The sequence below is a fragment of the Orbicella franksi genome, chromosome 1 (genome assembly GCF_964199315.1).
Source record: "Orbicella franksi chromosome 1, jaOrbFran1.1, whole genome shotgun sequence".
Taxonomy (NCBI): Eukaryota; Metazoa; Cnidaria; class Anthozoa; order Scleractinia; family Merulinidae; genus Orbicella; species Orbicella franksi.
This window is the reverse complement of record NC_138145.1, coordinates 25,716,590-25,733,013: the sequence shown is the minus strand read 5'-3', so window position 1 is coordinate 25,733,013 and position 16,424 is coordinate 25,716,590. Positions and strand designations below refer to the sequence as shown.

Genomic DNA, 16,424 nt, shown 5'->3' with positions numbered 1-16,424 from the left:
ATTTAGGAATTTAGTGACACTTGGGACCTTACGATTTTTTATTACAATTATTTTTTGATTTTGATTTTAAATATTTGACTTCTTATGCACAATATTTTTTCGCGTGACTACCAACCGCCAATGAAAGCGTGCCAGACTACAAAGGATGTCACGTATTTCAATTCAAGACGTTCGAACGATGTAAATAAGTTAATTTTAGGATAAACTGGTGATGAGTTAGGTTGTTTTCTAGAACTTATAATTCTGGCTCCAATCCAGACCATTGCCCAGTCTCCAATGTGTTTAAAAATAGAGTAGAAGTCTACAAGTCTTTGGCGCGCGCATAACTCTCGCGCTACGTTTTCTTGAAACTTCACGCGGAAGTTTCCTCAGCGCGCTTTCGACGCGCTGGTTTTTGAATCACGCGTACTAACGTTAGTATTTCAACTGATGAAGGCTCAAGCACCAGCCGAAACGTCTTGAGCAAAACATAGAACTTGCAATGGCAGAAGTGATTAAGCAATAGCGGTAAAAATTAGTGATGTCAGCTTTCTCTTGTTTCTAAATCAGAGTTCAAAGCTAAAAATAACCACCCAAATTTAGCTAACAAAAGGCGATTATGGCCTCTGACTGTTCCGGTTTTAGTCAAAAGGCGTTCGACAATGATTGTGCAATATTTGTTATCGTTCACTCGGCGTTCGCCTTCTCTATATTTCTTCCCTTTTCTCCAAGCGCAGCTTGCTATCCTCACATCGTTCCATTCAACCCACTGGTTTACATATCTCGATGCTTGATCCATGTTTGGTTACGAGTGTTACGACTACTTCGTAGCTCGCTTGATTTGCTTTTGACGGACTATAGCGCGCCGTCGGGGTCAACGAGTCTAGAAAACACTTTGTAACACTTTGTAAACATTTCACTCTTGACAGTCATGATTGTTGTGTACAGCTAACTTTAGAATGGTCATTTTTATGTTCTGGTTTCGTCCAATGCAGAAGATTTCTTTTAAAAATTTAACTGTGCAGAAGATTTTGGTTTCAGCTCAATTCTCAAAATGACATTGACCGGCAATGCGGTCGTCTTCTTTGTGAGTTTTAAATTCATATTCTAAATGTTCAAGGCGTCACGTAGTGAAAAAAAAAATTAATGACCGCCGGAGTGGTCACGTAATGCAATTCTAGAAAGTACTCGATCGACCTAGCTGTCGCGCTTAAAGCAGTTCCGCACTTCGCGTAACAGCTTAACCTTGTGTTTAGGCAAGGGAGTGCAGGACTTTTTTTCATAACGAATAACTGCGAAAAAGGTTTCAAAACAGGTCATGAATTTGCTGAGAAAGAAACCTGTTCCTGGTTACAGCTCGACACGAAGACATTCTTGTAAGAGGGAGTGAAATTTTCCATAGTAACCTGGTAAAACAGGAAACGGGACATATACGTGGGTCCAGTCACGCAGTTATTAATAGAAATGATATGTCATGAAATGTGCTTACTCTAGTTATAAAGTCTCTTATAAAGGCTTACAGTGGTTCCGCACAACGCGTTACATCTCAAGCCTGTTGTTTAGGCAAGAAAGTACGGGTCAAAGGAAAAGAACTTGTGTTTCTTCCAATAAGGACTCTTACCGATTCGAATGTTCTGCAAATTGTAAACCACAGGACGTAGTTGAAACTATTAAAAAAGATATTTTAAAAAGATGTAACAACGTTCTCATTTATGTTATAAACCTCTTTTTTAAATTTCTAAGCTAAAGATCTCTTCAAATTGATATCGACCTTTTCCATGAATCATGTCTATACTTGTCAAGCTCGGATCGATGTTCTAACTCGGAAACAGAACGTATTCTCTTCGACATTTGTCTTTGCAGTCTTGGTTTTCTACAAACTTCTTGAATTAAATGAGCTCTGATGGTCGATTTTTTTTGTCGTTCAAAAAAGCAGTGGCCACAAGCCCACCAAAAGTTTTTATCAGTGGACTTTTTTCTCCTGGCTTTCTTCCGACGATCCCCGACCGGCATAGATCGCTTTGCCACCAGCTTCAACAAAGCAGGAAGCTCAGGCTGTTCAACAACATAACGGATCCTCGGCTCCTGACTGTAGTATGATGCGACCTGAAAAACGGAACCAGACGATTTACGTTTAGAAATTGATCCCATCAACGCCTTCGATAAACCTACGTGTATTAATATTAAAAAACAAATGTTTTCAGAACTGTCCATTACATATTGACACCTTTCCTATTACTCATTCCGTTTGGAATTTTTAGTCCGACATTCAAGCAAGGTTAAAGTTTCATGATAACTATCTGTTTTGACAGGTTAGAATGTACACCCCTTGAATATCGTTTAGAGCCAGTAAATTGTAAACCTAGCCTGGAACCTTTAGCCAGCTTCTAGTTCTCCATTATATAATAATATCTGACCAATCTGCTTACCAGATGTCTGTCTAATACTGTGTTTGGCTGCAGTATTAATCTCTCTTCTTCCAAAGAATCTTCCCTTGAAACGTCGTCTATTCCATCAAAGTTGACGAGTGATAGATCCTGACTCACCTCGTTGCAAACAATATCATCTGTCATTATGGTAGTGTCTTGCAGCTTAGCTGAATTAAAGCAGATAAAGCATCAGTGTTTTTCAGTGGGTACTGTGATCATTTCAACAATTCAGCTATAACGGGCTGAGTGCATTTGTTTCCTGCGACTATCAAAACAATTTATGACCCTTCAGTTAAAAAAAATATATAACTACAGTGGAACCCCGTTAATCCGGTCACCAACGGGCCACAGAAATCTGGCTGTTTTAACGGGGTGGCCGTATTAAAGGGGTTCTTTAATTGAGAAAATAACTGACCGAGCTTTTATTCGGACCAGAATAAAGTGGCCATAATAACGAGGTGACCGTATTAAAAGGGCTAGGTCACGCTATTTTAGGTAATTTTGTTTAATTTTGTTAACTATGAGCTCTAAGCGTCAAATTGGCAGAGCAAGAGTCTTTCATTTGCAAAATCACGGCCACCTAACAACTGAGAATGTGATTCCAGCTGTGTAAACGACATGTTGATATAAACTAATATAAATGTGAAAAAAGGTGGGCCGACGTTTTTCAAATTTACTCAATATACAACCCATTTTAATCCTCTCCAATTTTATCCATTCATGTCCCTTGGCTTTCCTGTGTTTTGTTTGAGATCTTCTACCGTTTTTGTGATATTTTAGTTAATTCTATGACCATTTGATCAGTGCTGAAATTGCCTAAAATTGCGTGACCTAGGCCCCTTAACTTGGTGGCCGTAAGGCGGGGTTCCACTGCATGTACACGAGCTGCATGCAATATCTATTATTTATGGTGGTTATATTTCTTACGTCTTGTGAAAGTGATCAAAGCACAAATTGCTCTTGCATGGTTAAGGAAGTTAAAAAAAGAGACTGAAAAGTCATCAAAGAAGTTTGAATTGTCTAGCCTGCTATGGGAAACTGAATCACTTTATTATCCAATTTGGCTTTCATAATGTCTTAAGCTCATTGTCTTCATGGTCAGTCTCAAGTAGTCACGATGCTAGTGCAGGTACAGATACAACAATGAGGAAGCATCATTCGAGAAAATATATTTTTATTATTATACCCTTCTTACTCTCTCTACTTTCTTGGAGTGTGGTCACACCAGTGTTCGTAATGGTTTGGCTTTCTGGAACGGTGATCTTACAACTAAGATTTTGCGCTTTGCCAACACTTGGATAATCTGTGATAAGAACAAAGAAAAAAAATGATTTGGATCATTACTGTTGAAATGTATCATAGTTATACGCATTTTTATTTGTCGAAAAGTTGCAAACGCGGTAATGATGATTGTACGATTCAGTCGACAAAACCATGAATAAACCTTGATATTTCTGCCGCGTACTTAATTGTGCACACTAGTATCAGTCAGATATCTTAGAATATTTATCCAATAGCAAGAAGACATTATGTTACTATCAATTTATCACGACTGCCTTTCTCTTAGTAGCTACGCTTCTCACTGTCTCTGCTGTTGTAGACAGCGAGCAGCCTAGCAGTGTGCTGTTAACACAATGGCGACCGCTTTTTTGCGCTTTCGTAGTGCCTTTGAGAAAGGGAAAGAGAAAGAGCTGTTAATTGACCAGGTAATAGTCCAGTCACCTTCACTTCCTCTCTTGTAATTGGCTTTAGTCGTAACTCGAAAAGGTCTGGATGTAGCACTGGCTGTCAATCCCGAGATCAACTCTATTGTAAAGGTCAGTTCCCATTTATTTCGCTCTGCGATGTCAGCCTTCTCCAACCAGTAGAAGTGATCCCCACCTTTTTTCTTGTAAACCGAACCAAGATCGACACAAATGACTCGTCGGTTCGTCTCGCTTTGCGAAGTGCTTACTTCTAGCTCAACAGGACCTGTTAGAAGTGTCAAGCCAAAATGATACACTGATGAAACTACCTGCGTACATAGAGCTTGTTTGGGTGTAGACTAAACTCATTTCAAGAGGTTTAAATCTTTTTTAGATCTCTCTATATTGAAAATTCCTTTATTTCAGTATATGGTACACGCTTTAGATACACGAAAGAAAACGAAGCCCCGACAGCTGCGATCCTTCGAAAGTAGTGATAGACCTGTAAAAGACTACTAAGTCCCAAAGTCCCGAGGTTAGTTATTTTTGGTAGAGTACGGTATAGCTTTTAAACATATTGAACGCAAAAAGAGGAACCCTAGTGTGGGTCACATCATGCTAATATCACATTGCTTACCACTAGTGTCGTGCGTTCTTATGGCAGCTCTTGCACACCTCTGTACATGTACGTAGACGTTAGTGATTTCCACAGATGCCCGGACCACAACAGTCACCACAGGATTTTCAAGTCGATATTCTAAGCCGGCAGCTACTTTCTTAGTTTTCTTGTCATAGACATCTTTAAGGTCAATAATCTGGACCTCTACATTTACCTCCAGATCCTTGTTCAGGGGCTCAGGATTCGTGGGTATTGTAGCCTCATGAAGCTGCCGTCGTTTTTCACCAGAGGCACCTAATAGATGCAAAAGTCCTCATAAAATTCTAGTATTTTTGAGCACTTGGTGACCCAGCATTAATTTAGCTGGGTAGTTGGTGTTTAAATGAAAAAAGTGACTCTTAAATTGCAGTCTCCATTCCCTGTTCACTTATGAAACAAGTTAGAACACCTTTTGCCCCTCTCCTCCTTTCCTTTCCTTTATATTACTCGTTATACAAGAGGCTGTCTCTGGTAGAAACAGCTTACCATACTGTACATAATAAGGCCTTTGCAGCTAGGCCATCACGTGATCTACTTCTCATAAAATTATAGGCCCATAATAGAAACATTTTTTAGCAAAACACTTTGTCACGTGACCCCAGCTGACTGGTTACCAGTTTTTTTTTCAGTTTTACACTTTGTTATCACTCAGTTTTCCTACGTCATTGACAGTTGTTATAACAGGCTGACAGCTTAATAAGAGATCATTTAGCAATGTAATTCTGCAGCTCTCGTTTATTACGCAACATTATGATATTTTCCAGCTGATTTCGAGCTTGGACATACCATATAATCTCAATGTTTTGACATTTAGTCCCCAGTGAAAAGAATATTTGTTCAGAAATTCCAAGCGACTCTAAATAATGTTTTTCAAGTTTTCTTTGTAGTGGGCGAATTCTCCCAGCCATACTACAAAAGTCTTGACTCACGGGCAAGGTTGTTGAAAACACTAGCTACCCGGCGGTCAAAAATTCATAGGAAATCAATTTCAACAAAAATTATTGTCATTATTTGAAACATCCCGAGAGTATTTGAGTATTTTGATCTTTGGTCATAAACACCAAGCGATTTTATTCAATGATTTGTGTTTGCAAGTTGTCCGACGAACTTTGTGTGACCCACGGGCACGGTTTTTCCAAAAAAGCTGTAGATACCCGGCAGTCAGAAATTCTTTCCGTTTTTCCACCGAAATGTCCATTCGAAACTACTGGGAATGCTCGATCTCTGTGTAGAAATACAATGGATTTCCGATCTGCATTGACAGACCATAACATTGGGAAAGTCCGCTACAGGTGAGTGACGGCAGATCTACTATTCCACTGTATTCTAAGAACTGAATGAATTGTTCCGCAGAAATTCTATAATAATTTCAGACTGCCAGGTATCTAGGTTTTTGGAAACATTGCTCGGCTACCGGGTAAAAACAAATAAAAGAATCAGGAAACTTTTTAACAGAAAGAGTTACGCTTAGATATTTACTATTCAAGTTGCTTCTTCGAGTATCCTCTTTATCCATGCAATTGCATGTTGTTTGCCTCATCTTCAAAGTTCTGCTTACGACGATTCTTTGACTTTTCAACATCCGAGATGTTCGTCTCAACATCATGATTTTTTTAGTCTGTGTTTTCGTAGTTTGAACTCGTAAATAGCTCCTTTGTTATCTCGTGAGATCGAGCATGAACTTTGCTTATCTTGCAGGCTTTCAAGCAATATAATTCGCAGGCCAACCCGTTCCGAAAACGATCGAAATATTCTTCTGAGTCTTTCCCAAACTTTCTTCGCAAAACACGGCGTTCACACTGTTGTAGCTGTCCCAAGCAAAGTTCTGCTTACTACGATTCTTTGATTTTTCAACATCCGAGATGTTCGTCTCAACATCATGATTTTTTTTGTCTGTGTTTTCGTAGTTTGAACTCGTAAATAGCTCCTTTGTTATCTCGTGAGATCGAGCATGAACTTTGCTTATCCTGCAGGCTTTCAAGCAATATAATTCGCGGGCCAACCCATTCCGAAAACGATCGACATATTCTTCGAGTCTTTCCCAAACTTTCTTCGCAAAACACGGCGTTCACATTGTTGTAGCTGTCCCAAGCTCATCCCCAGTTTCCTGGCACTACGCGAGGAACGCCTGGGACCATGACCCCCCATTTGGCTTGCATGTTTTGACTCGGGCTTTTCTAATTACAATTAATTACGATTAATAACATATCCTGCTGACCTGCTCTCCCTCTAAGAAGCTGACCCGTCCAAATCTAGACTCTGTTGGTTTACGTGTGAATACATTTGAAATATATTCTTTACTGATAAAGAAAACTGGAATTTTATACTATCTTTAAGGACGAATTTAGACTTTGCAAGAACGTTGAATGAAAGTAAAGAGTAAGTGAAATTTCGAATAGGTCATCACAGACTAATGATTGAAAGTGGTAGATATGTTTAAACTTTGTTTCCAGAAAATACTCTGCCCTACCTGATTTACGCAACAATTAATCATCATTTTAGACTGATGGAACTTAATTGTTGTACCCCTTTATTTGTTAAATTATTCTTATTTCATCTTGTCAAGTTGCACTCCCTCTACAATCGAGTGAAGTCTTGTTTATGCAGATAAAACTACTCGTTGCTGTTCACGAATTGGGTGTCTCTTAATTTTACGTTATAAGCTTAAAAAGAAACACTGAATGAATAGTGCGTTTTTTGTATCTGTTTGTAATTGGAAAGTTTTGGCTGTTTGTGATCTATAAGGATACTTGAAGGTTACAAGAGGCTTGAGTTTCATTACAACCAATGTAAGCCAAGATATGCTTTAAAAGGAACTCACTTATACTGAATGAGTAGTACGTTTCTTGTATCTGCTTGTCATTGGAAATTGCTGGCAGTTTGTGATCTGGAAGGATACTTGAGGGTTACAAGGGGCTTGAGTTTCATTACAACCAATCTAAGACCAGATATGTTCAGATGATTTTAATTGATCAGCTCATTATATCTAGAACTGAATGCAATCAGTTCAACTCTTGCTTTCAGCAGTTTATATATTCTGGTCAAAAATGTTTCCATTTATAGTCCGTTGACAACACAACTGGGCTAGATTGGCTTCATTTGTTATCTTCCTGACAAATTTTGAAAGACTAGCTTGCCTATTATTAGAATTAGTTAAATCATAACCTTCAATTGGCCTACAGTAAGATGAAAATCACTTTTAAAGTGGTAATTTAAACCAGTTTTGACACCAGTTTTGAACTGGTGTAGTAACATCATGAAAAGTGAGAGGTAAAGCAGTGCTCTTTGTATTAAGAACTCACAACGTAACCAGCTCCCAGTTGGTTTGTGTCTGCTTGTCGTTGGAAATTGCTGGCGGTTTGTGATCTGAAGGGATACTCGAGGATTACAGGGGGTTTCGGTTTCATTACAACGAGTGTAACGCCAGATATGTTGAAATGATTTCAATTGATCAGCTCATTGTATCAAAAAATGCAATCAGTTTAACTCTTGCTTTCAGTAGTTTATACATTCTGGTCAAAATTGTTTCCATTAGTCAGCTAACAACACAACTGGGTTAGATTGGCTACATTTGTCATCTTCCTTACAAAGTTTGAAAGACTAGCTTAGCTATTACTTGTAAAATTAGTTAAATCATAAACTTCAATTAGTCTGTAGTAATCTAGAAATCAGATTTAGAGCCGGTGGTCATTTCAAACCAGTAGTGACACCAGTTTTAAACTAGTATAGTAAAATCATGAAAAGTGAGAGGTGAAGTACTGTTATTTTCTTATATTCACTTACATTCTTCACCATCTACGAGTGTATTACCAACTCACATCGTGACCAGCTCCCAGTTGGCTTGATAGCTCAGTTGGTGGAGCACTGCACCAGTGCAGCGCATAAATCATGTGTTCGAATGTCTGAATTTTTTTCAGGCTTAGATTCCACAACTGCTCAAAATGTGTAGTCATGTATAACTGACATGATCCTTCATGACTGCATACTGTTCTGATTATAAGGTCTCATACATGCTTTAGGTAGTTAGCCTTAGTACTCATAAACTGAAAGAGGGTAGAGAAAAGCCTGGGTATTTTATGTAATGCGCAGGACTAAATCAATGTTCATACCCTTATTGTCAAAACCATCAAATAATTTTCTTGTCTGATACTTAGAACTATAGCCTTTTCAAAACAATGTGAATCTTTTGAAATTAAAATTCGACAGGAAATTGAGTAATTTTCATGAAAGAAACTGTGTGGTTCGTGATCAACCTTCTGCCGGAATATGTATTAAACAGGGAGAATCATTGACATCAAGGACAACAACTGCTTACCAATAAACCTCAACGATGTAAAAGTACAGGAAAGGGGTTCATTCATATGATTGCTAAGTTAGAAGTAAATCCAAACCAAGAATAAAATACAATCTGCCGGTGCACAGTTACAAGTTATCACGAAAGGAAACAACTTTTAAGTTGTTAAAAGAAGGCACAGCTTACAGCTATGGGTCGTACAATTTTATAACACAATCGTCTCTTTACTTTTTATGAAGTACGTGCGATGTGTATAATGGAATTATGGTTAAAATTTCGAACGTTGAAAAATAGTAGAAACATGCGATAGAATTCCGTAATCAAGTTTACTGTACTCGCTATATTTCCCGTTAGTTAAAACACTTCACTTCTCGGTAACTATGCACAGAAAGGAACAATAGGGATTGCGTTCAGACAATTATCGACGAAGCTAAATGTAACTACTGAAGAGAAGACGAAGGCTACCTCTTCCGAGAGTAACAAGGCATCGAAAAAGTAGATATCGTAAAGCTTGCGCAGTCACTGAGAGAAAAACCGACCACCAGACTTCATGTCTATTGAAATAAAGTTGTGTGTAATAGACAGTAGGAGACATCGTGCTCTTTCTTATGCGGGCATTATAAATAAATGGAACATTTCATTTAATGGAGCTCATTGGAAATTGAGTCTAAGAGGGTGACAAACGCGAGCTAAAACAATAAATTTCACTTTGAATTAAGGTAATGCCAAAGGAACGGCAAAAAATAATCTAAAATAAATACCACTTAACAAAAATAAAAGCATCCTCTACCACAAATGCGTGGCAGGGTTTCCAAACGGAAGTGAGATTTATAGATGCAAACTAAACTATCATAGACAAATGCTCTTCAAGCAGCTAAAACAGAAGTAAATCGAAAGCTAATTAAACTAGGTTATTCTGTAGAAACCTTAAAACCTATGAATAGGGCGAACCTGCCAGGCCTAAAGCATACAGTTCTGTAGCAGAGCTTGTTAATATCGAGCATCCCGCGTTGATGGAAAGACATCTCGGCGTAAAATCCCAGAACAGTCAAAGCGTTATAAACCAAGTATAGCTGTATGTATGTATAAATTGGTGACGAGTTCGTAAGATAAGTACCCAATCCGAGAATCATGAATATGACGACTGCGAGTCTACAACAACTGAGATAACTCTTGGGCTGATCCTGACTCTACTGTGCCTACTCACTGTGCCCCGATATAAACATGATGTGGCAGAAAAACTATTTCTGTTGTACTGATTAACTGTGATAAGTCTCATTTTTTTTCCAAAGATAAGAATGTTAAATAAAACTGTTTGCTTGAAAGTTATCAGAGCGGGGCCCTGTGAAGAACACCGGAAAGTCTTAGGCATGTTATGGTCATTAGCTTTGTAAGCCGCCAGTGTAGATTACAACTGATGTACATTGGCATTTGAATTTACTTCCAAGCAGAACGTAACTGAGGAAACTCCTGAACAATAAACTGACAAGGTTAACCGGGGTTTAAGTCAAGCAAGACCCAGCTTGTGATGCGAAACCGGCTGAGAGGACACATTGCAAAACATATTATTTGCCTTGCTTGGGCGAATCTCTTGTCAGTATTTAGAGGGCGGATGATTTAAGAGCTTGGCAAACTAAATATCAATCATTATCGTTGATTTTCATTCTTGAGACAAAGTCTAGGTTTCTGCCATCGACAAAACGAACTACAGCAAGGCATGTTATAATACCGCGCTATCAAACTCTTCATAAATGCGCATCATGCTTCAATGATGACTGAACGCTCGTGGCTTGAGGAAAGTAAACTTCCCTTCACCATTTCCGTGGACTGCAGTACTACATCTTATAACAACTCAGTCATTCTTTTAGCTGTGCGTTATCGAGTTATTATGTCCTTGGGAAGTGAGTTTAAAGAGCACTCAAGAAGTTAGCGTTGCTCTTGCCTATACGCCTCGAGCAACTCTTGCGCTTTTTTAATGCCCTGTAAACTTCCCGAGTGAGAGCATCATAACTCGCTGATCTTCGCACTTTTTTACAAATAATAATTCGAACTCCACTGACGTAAACGTTCAGTCCGATCGTCGCGAATTGCTTCCAGATTCCGGATTTGGTTTTGTAAACTGGTTATTGGTCTCAAGGAAATAACAAACTTATACTTTATGTTTATGATTCTGACTCAGGGTTAATATGAAACACGCTGATCGAGTTAAAGTGAAACCTATCAGTCACACACACGACTTCAAACAGAATAGGTCACTGCCAAAGTACGGTGGATGGCAATATAGACCTTCGAATAATTTGTCTGATGCGCACGCTGATGCAAGGTTTCTTCAAAGTCGCTTCTAACTTGCATTTTGTACTAGACTGCAAATGTAAGAGGTTAATCCTGCGCCGATTATACGTTGTGTCTCACGCTGGCCTATCAGGTAAAATGACAATCAGTAAAACTTGCAAAACGCCTTACCTGTGAAGTTCCACTCATGATCAGTTGAGGGTTCCTTTGAGCGATCGTTCGTCCACACGTGCATCGGTGCGCTCAACTGTTCCACCCCTGCCTCACTAAAAAGCTGCGTTTCTCCGTGAAAAGGTCGTGTGCATCTTAACTCCGACTGAATTAACTCGTCAATGTCATTTAGAGTTTCTTCCCAATCCGAGTCAAACTGCATGGAGCTAATTTGGAAAGCCAGACCCTGTGAGTTGTTGTGAGATCTGTGAGACGGCGTTTCCAGGATGTACCAATTATGCAGATCAAGTGTTTGGTCGATTAATTGTGCGACTTTCTGAGAAGAATTCATTCCTAGCGCGTTTGTTCAGCGGCTCGTGGTCGGTTGCTGGGGTAGTAGTGACCCTCCCCGGTGAGTTTTGTTTCGGAAGCTACCGTGGCCCTTAATGTACGATCAGAAGTCTCTATCTTGCGCCGGAGCAGCTATCGTAAACAACTACATCTGTTAGATAGCAAGGCTGTAACTCAAATGGGGATTGAAAAATAGTTTTGTTCCTAGTCAATCTTCTGTGACATCCTCCGCACTCGACTGGATACGTGAGGTCTACAAAGTTCACATACCGTTGCCACCTACTCGCCTCGCAGATGGATTCCAAAGACCGTGAATTTTAAGTTCTTTTCCTTTTAAGTGGAGCATTTAGGAACCTAGTGACACTTGGGACCTTACGATCTTTTATTACAATTATTTTTTTGATTTTGATTTTAAATTTTTGACTTCTTATGAACAATATGTTTTCGCGTGACTACAAACCGCCAATGAAAGCGTGCCAGATTACAAAGGATGTCAAATATTTCAGTTCAACACGTTCGAACGATGTAAATAAGTTGATTTTAGGATGGAAGTTGTTATGTAATGATTCAGGTTGTTTTCTAGAACCTATAATTCTGGCTCCAATCCAGACCAGTCTCCAAGTTCACCAAGAAATCCTGACTTAAAGTAAAGTAAAGTTGAGCCATATAATTTTCACTCTAATTAATGAAGAAAAAAAATTACAGCTTGCAGCTAGAGCTTGTAATGGCAGAAGTGATTAAGCAATAGTGTTAAAAATTAATGTCAGCTTCCTCTTGTTCCTAAATCAAAGCGTAAAAAGCTACAAATTACCGCACAAATTCAGCTCCCAAAAGGCGGTTATGGCCCGGGCGGAAGTATCAGCCAAACTGACTGTTCCGGTTTTAGTCAAAAGGCTTTCGACAGTGATTGTGCAATATTTATTATCGTTCACTCGGCGATCGCTTTCTCTATATTTCTTCGATTTTTAGTCTCCAAGCGTAAAGTTGTTATCCCTGCATCGTTCCATTCAACCCACTGGTTTATATATCTCGATGCTTGATCCATGCATGGTGAGTCTTACGACTGCTTCGCAGCTCGCGTGACTTGCTTTTGATGGACTACAGGAGGCCTTCAAGGGTCAAAGAGTCTAGAAAACACTTTGTAAACATTTCACTGTTAACGGTCATGATTGTTGTGTACAGCTAACTTTAGAACAGTTATTTTTACGTTGTAGTTTTGCCAGTGCAGAAGATTTAGGTTTCAGCTCATAGAGTACCTTGAGTTACGAGCATTTCGTATGAAAACTCAGAATGACATTGACCGGCCATGCGGTCGTCCTCTGGGTATTAATACATATTCTAAATGTTCAAGGCGTAACGTAGTCAAACAAATTTTAAATGAGCGAATGGTCGCGTAATGCAAAATTCTAGAAAGTACTCGATCGACCTGGCTATCGCGCTTACAGTAGTTCCGCACAACGCCCTACATCATGTGTTAAGGCAAGAAAGTGCATTACTTTTTGACACAACGAATAGCTACAAAAAAGGCTTTCAAAATACGCCTTAAATTTGTTGAGAAAGAAACCTGTTGTTTGTTACAACTCGACGCGGAAGACAGTCTCGTAAGAAGGGGTTATCTTCTGTGTCGTGTTTCCATGGTAACCTAGTGACACAGGAAACGGGACATACACGTGGATTCAGTCGAGCAGTTATTATAGAGATGAAATGTCATGAAGTGTGCTTACTCAAGTTCTAAAGTCTCTCATAAAACGCCAAGTTTAACTTGATCCACGTTTAACTAACGAGCGTAAACACAATACAGGGGGCTTGCATGGACTATCAATCATTACAAGAAAATTTCGAAAATTTCGGTTGGAAGTATCTTATGCTTGCCCGCAAGGGTAATTTTCAAAATTAACGGAAATGCTTGACAGGCACGTCCTCCAAAAGGTCCCTCAGGAAAACAGGCCGAATATTCTTACTTTTCTGTCGACTTTAGGCGTAAAATATTCTTGTGTACGTTTCGCGTAGATTACAGAGTCGTCGTCGTCCGCGGCGGCGGCGTTGGCTCGTGTCCGAGCATAAATGTACAGAGTACATTGCGTGTACAGTACCTTACAGTATTTCAGTTAAATAAAACGGATGTGACCAGGAATTGAATTATCAAACAGAACTGTATGGTATCTGTATCGTGTTACGCTGAGCTCGCTGACTAGTACTGTTATAAAAGTTATGATTCAAGGATCTAAGAGAGAAACGAGTTTATCATTTGATATTAACTCTCAGTTTGTGCATGGGTGGGTTTCAATGCCTCGGGGGTTCCAGTCGAATTCACGTTATCTCTCAACCAGAAAACCCTTCTGTCAGAGTTGGCCATTTGGGGGTCACCCTTCTTATGCATAACCAGTGTTTTGCAATAGTTTACGCGGTATTAACTCAAGGTTGGCATACAAACCGCCGTCAATCCAACGATGTCGATTTTGAGTTATCGTTCATTCAATTCTTCAAAAACGCAGGAACTTGCTGAATTACAAAAATGTGAGAGTGGGCTGTGTTGATGGGCGGTGGTTAGATAAAAATGTCGACCCGTGCTGATGTCTTGCCGATATCTTCGTTCCATAAAACCTAGCTATAGTAATCCCATTACATGCAGCGTTCCTGTGTGTGGTGGTGAATAAGCCTGTAGTCAATTGAAAAACCAAATGTAAAATAATCAATCAATCAATCAATCAGTCAATCAATCAGTCAATCCGTCCGTCATACAGTCAGTCAATCAATCAGGAAGAAACGCTGGCAAGCTTTCTCAACTACACCTTATACAACTTAGCTGTTGCCTCCGCAGGGTTTTGGCTAGGATGCATCTTTGGAGTCCCCGCGTGAATAAGAAGTTAAATGATTTTGATATCTACGCAGCCCAACTGTTTCACTATAAAACAAAGACCAAGTCCTTCTCTGAAGTTTTATACAAATGTTTATTGTACTTTATTTGGATGGATCGGCGCAAATACAATAAGCACATGTATGATACTACCCAAACGTAGCAACGCTCCGAAAGTAGCTATAGCGTAGGAAAAGTCAGCTAAATTCGTAACAGCAAAGAATATGCAAATAACTCTAATAATCACATTTCAACTCGGGAAACTCGAGAGTACAGTCTCATTAACATACGTGTGTCCCCTTGAATCAGTCTGCGAAAGCATTGTAGCTCCGTTTTCAATGTTTCACAGCTAGATGTACATCATCTCAACGAGTTTGTACATGTTTTCTATTTCCGCTGGGATTTCTTTAACCTTAACTCCGATCACTAGACACACAAAACACTGAACCAAATTGACATCATCCAGCTTAGATGCCTTCTTTTCCTTCATTGATATACCTAACAGTATGCTGGTTTTGCCAAGGACTACACTGGGTGGCAGGTGGGATTCTGGAATGGCTGTGCCGGGATTGTTTAGGTCGACAGTAGCATAAATTCGTTCACCCGCTCGGACAGAACCCAAGCACTTCACCTTGATTACTCCAATGACACAAACAACGTCTGTAAGATCTAAAATGCAACCAATTTGCAGGTAAAAACCAATGCATGGTTGAGAACGATGCCAGGGAAATAAAACAAGGATAGATCGCGTAGTCTTACACGACCCAGAAACACAATAGTCGCAAAATAGCGCATTTTGTGTACTTTCCTTTTCTTGTCAAATGTCTCATTTGTAAATTAGAGTGACACAACAATACAATGATCAGAAAAAGAAAGAGAAGGAGTGAAGGAATACCTTTGAGGATAAAAAGCATGCAAGCACAAATGACACGAAGGGATGTTTGCCAAATGGAAATTTGGATGTTTGCCAAATGGAAATTTTGAGCATGTGGACGGAGGGAGTTAGTCAAACTTTGTTTTTTTTTATGTATATGGTTATATCCTCTCTTTGGTGCACACCATGCTTTTGCACATTTTTTTTTTATTTGCTCGAACAATTACAACAATTACAGTTTAACTTACACTACAGTTACAAAAAACAGCCTATGGAGTACGTATCTACGCATGACAATCTACACATTACATACAACCAACTTACAGTAAGCTACTTACAGAAAAAAGGACTTCACCTTACAGCTTTGGGTTACATTGACATGCAAAATGACAGACACTAAAGAAAATAATACAAGTACACTAATTACAAGACAATAATTATTACTAAAAAACAATGGAAAGGTTACACTTGTTGATGTACGCTACCTGGAGTACAGTATAATTAAAAATTACAATATTCGCTTAACGGAATTTAGCACAGATTTCTACATTAGTTTAAAATTACACTTGTTTATAGGGTGATGCAGTGCTGGTTATCAGGATCTAGCTATTCAATTTCCGCTATTTTCGATTTACCATTAAATATTTAGTTTTTGTTTGAATTCCCAAGTGGGAATTTTTTTCCATCATTTTACAGTCGTAGATATACTTTTTCACTAGCGTTATGAAAATTCCGAATTTCCACCTCAATAGATTTGGTAATCCTACGGGTAGTATAAAATCATTGACAAGGATCTTCTGCTTAATCATATTAAATTGGCATTTCTGTTCGTTGTTGAACCATATCACCATTTCG

The 16,424-nt window shown here is 39.0% G+C and overlaps 1 protein-coding gene across 2 annotated transcripts; it reads right to left on the bottom strand.

Annotated features, from left to right (window-relative positions):
• Nucleotides 1-279: 279 nt before the first annotated feature.
• Nucleotides 280-13,357, bottom strand: LOC145498861 (uncharacterized). Of its 2 annotated transcripts, none has more exons than XM_081478747.1 (6): nt 11,509-13,357; nt 4,731-5,006; nt 4,131-4,379; nt 3,595-3,711; nt 2,409-2,575; nt 280-2,085 (listed from the first exon to the last, which is right to left on the bottom strand). In XM_081478747.1, exons 1-6 carry the CDS (start codon nt 11,837-11,839, stop codon nt 1,735-1,737), a joined length of 1,491 nt encoding a protein of 496 aa, XP_081334873.1. In that variant the 5' UTR covers nt 11,840-13,357; the 3' UTR covers nt 280-1,734. The 2 variants fall into 2 exon arrangements, with proteins under 2 accessions (XP_081334873.1, XP_081334874.1); XM_081478748.1 differs by having other exon boundaries at nt 3,604-3,711.
• Nucleotides 13,358-16,424: the final 3,067 nt, after the last annotated feature.

Bases quoted from the DNA above. Each gene is read 5' to 3' on its own strand.
- LOC145498861 (XM_081478747.1), bottom strand. From the start codon at position 11,839: ATGAATTCTTCTCAGAAAGTCGCACAATTAATCGACCAAACACTTGAT. The intron at 3,712-4,130 runs GTGACTGGACTA...TTCTTATCACAG, and splicing joins TTACAAGAGAGGAAGTGAAG to ATTATCCAAGTGTTGGCAAA. The intron at 2,086-2,408 runs GTAAGCAGATTG...TCCGTTTTTCAG, and splicing joins CAGTATTAGACAGACATCTG to GTCGCATCATACTACAGTCA.